This window comes from Alexandromys fortis, unplaced genomic scaffold (genome assembly GCF_014885135.2).
Source record: "Alexandromys fortis isolate MF-2015 unplaced genomic scaffold, M_Fortis_MF-2015_v1.1 scaffold_285, whole genome shotgun sequence".
In the NCBI taxonomy this organism is placed as follows: Eukaryota; Metazoa; Chordata; class Mammalia; order Rodentia; family Cricetidae; genus Alexandromys; species Alexandromys fortis.
The window spans coordinates 489912-490839 of record NW_026068191.1 but is presented as its reverse complement, the minus strand read 5'-3'; the positions used below and the strand labels follow the sequence as shown (position 1 = coordinate 490839).

Below are 928 nucleotides of genomic sequence, written 5' to 3'. Positions count from 1 at the left end.
CACACACATGCATGCACACATACACACACACACTTCTAGCTCATGGTGAGTGCCAGGGTCAATAGCTGTGAATACAAATCCAAAGAGTAGAGCTGGGTAGTGTTGGTGCACGTCTTTAATCCCAATACAAGAAAAGAAGAAGCAGGTGGATCTCTGTGAGTTCAAAGCCAGCCTTGTCACATAGCAAGTTTCAGGACAGTTTCCAAAGTTACACAGAGAACCTTGTGTCAAAAAAAAAAAAGAAAAGAAAAGAAGAGAAAAGAAAAGAAAGAGAAAGAGAAAAAAAGAAAAGAAAAGAAAAGAAAAGAAAAGAAAGATTCAGGCAGTGGTGGTCCACACCTTTAATCCCCGCACTCTGGCAACATAGGCAGGCAGATCTCTTAGTTAAAGGTCGCCTGGTCTACAGATTAAGTTCCAGGACAGTCAGGGTTACACAGAAAAACCTTATCTTGAAAAAAATCATACAAACAAACAAAAAAATAGAATAAATAAACAAGACAAAAATGCAAAAATATTCTCCAACTTCTCTCTTCATGGGCTTCAGGTAAGAGTGTGAAGGCTCAGCCACATGTGGGCAGGAGGATCCAGGAGGAACTGAACTGCAGACTCTGTCATCTTCACGAAGAGCCCATACTGATGAAGGAAGTTTCTCAGATGCAACGAGATAAAAGCAAAAGGTACCCAGAGGCGGCGGTGGCAGCTTCTTCTTCTTCTTCGTCTTCGTCTTCTTCTTTTTAAATATTTATTTATTTATTATGTATACAATATTCTCTCTGTGTGTATGCTCGAAGGCCAGAAGAGGGCACCAGACCCCATTATGGTTGTGAGCCATCATGTGGTTGCTGGGAATTGAACTCAGGACCTTTGGAAGAGCAGGCAATGCTCTTAACCTCTGAGCCATCTCTCCAGCCCCTCTTCTTCTTCTTCT

At 41.8% G+C, this 928-nt stretch overlaps 1 protein-coding gene across 1 annotated transcript in view; it reads left to right on the top strand.

Moving 5' to 3' along the window:
• The window catches only part of Rpgrip1 (RPGR interacting protein 1), a 65175-nt gene that overhangs the window by 6382 nt on the left and 57865 nt on the right, over positions 1–928 (top strand). Inside the window, 1 exon segment of the mRNA XM_050129511.1 lies at positions 536–677. Coding sequence (XP_049985468.1) covers positions 536–677 — 142 coding nt within the window.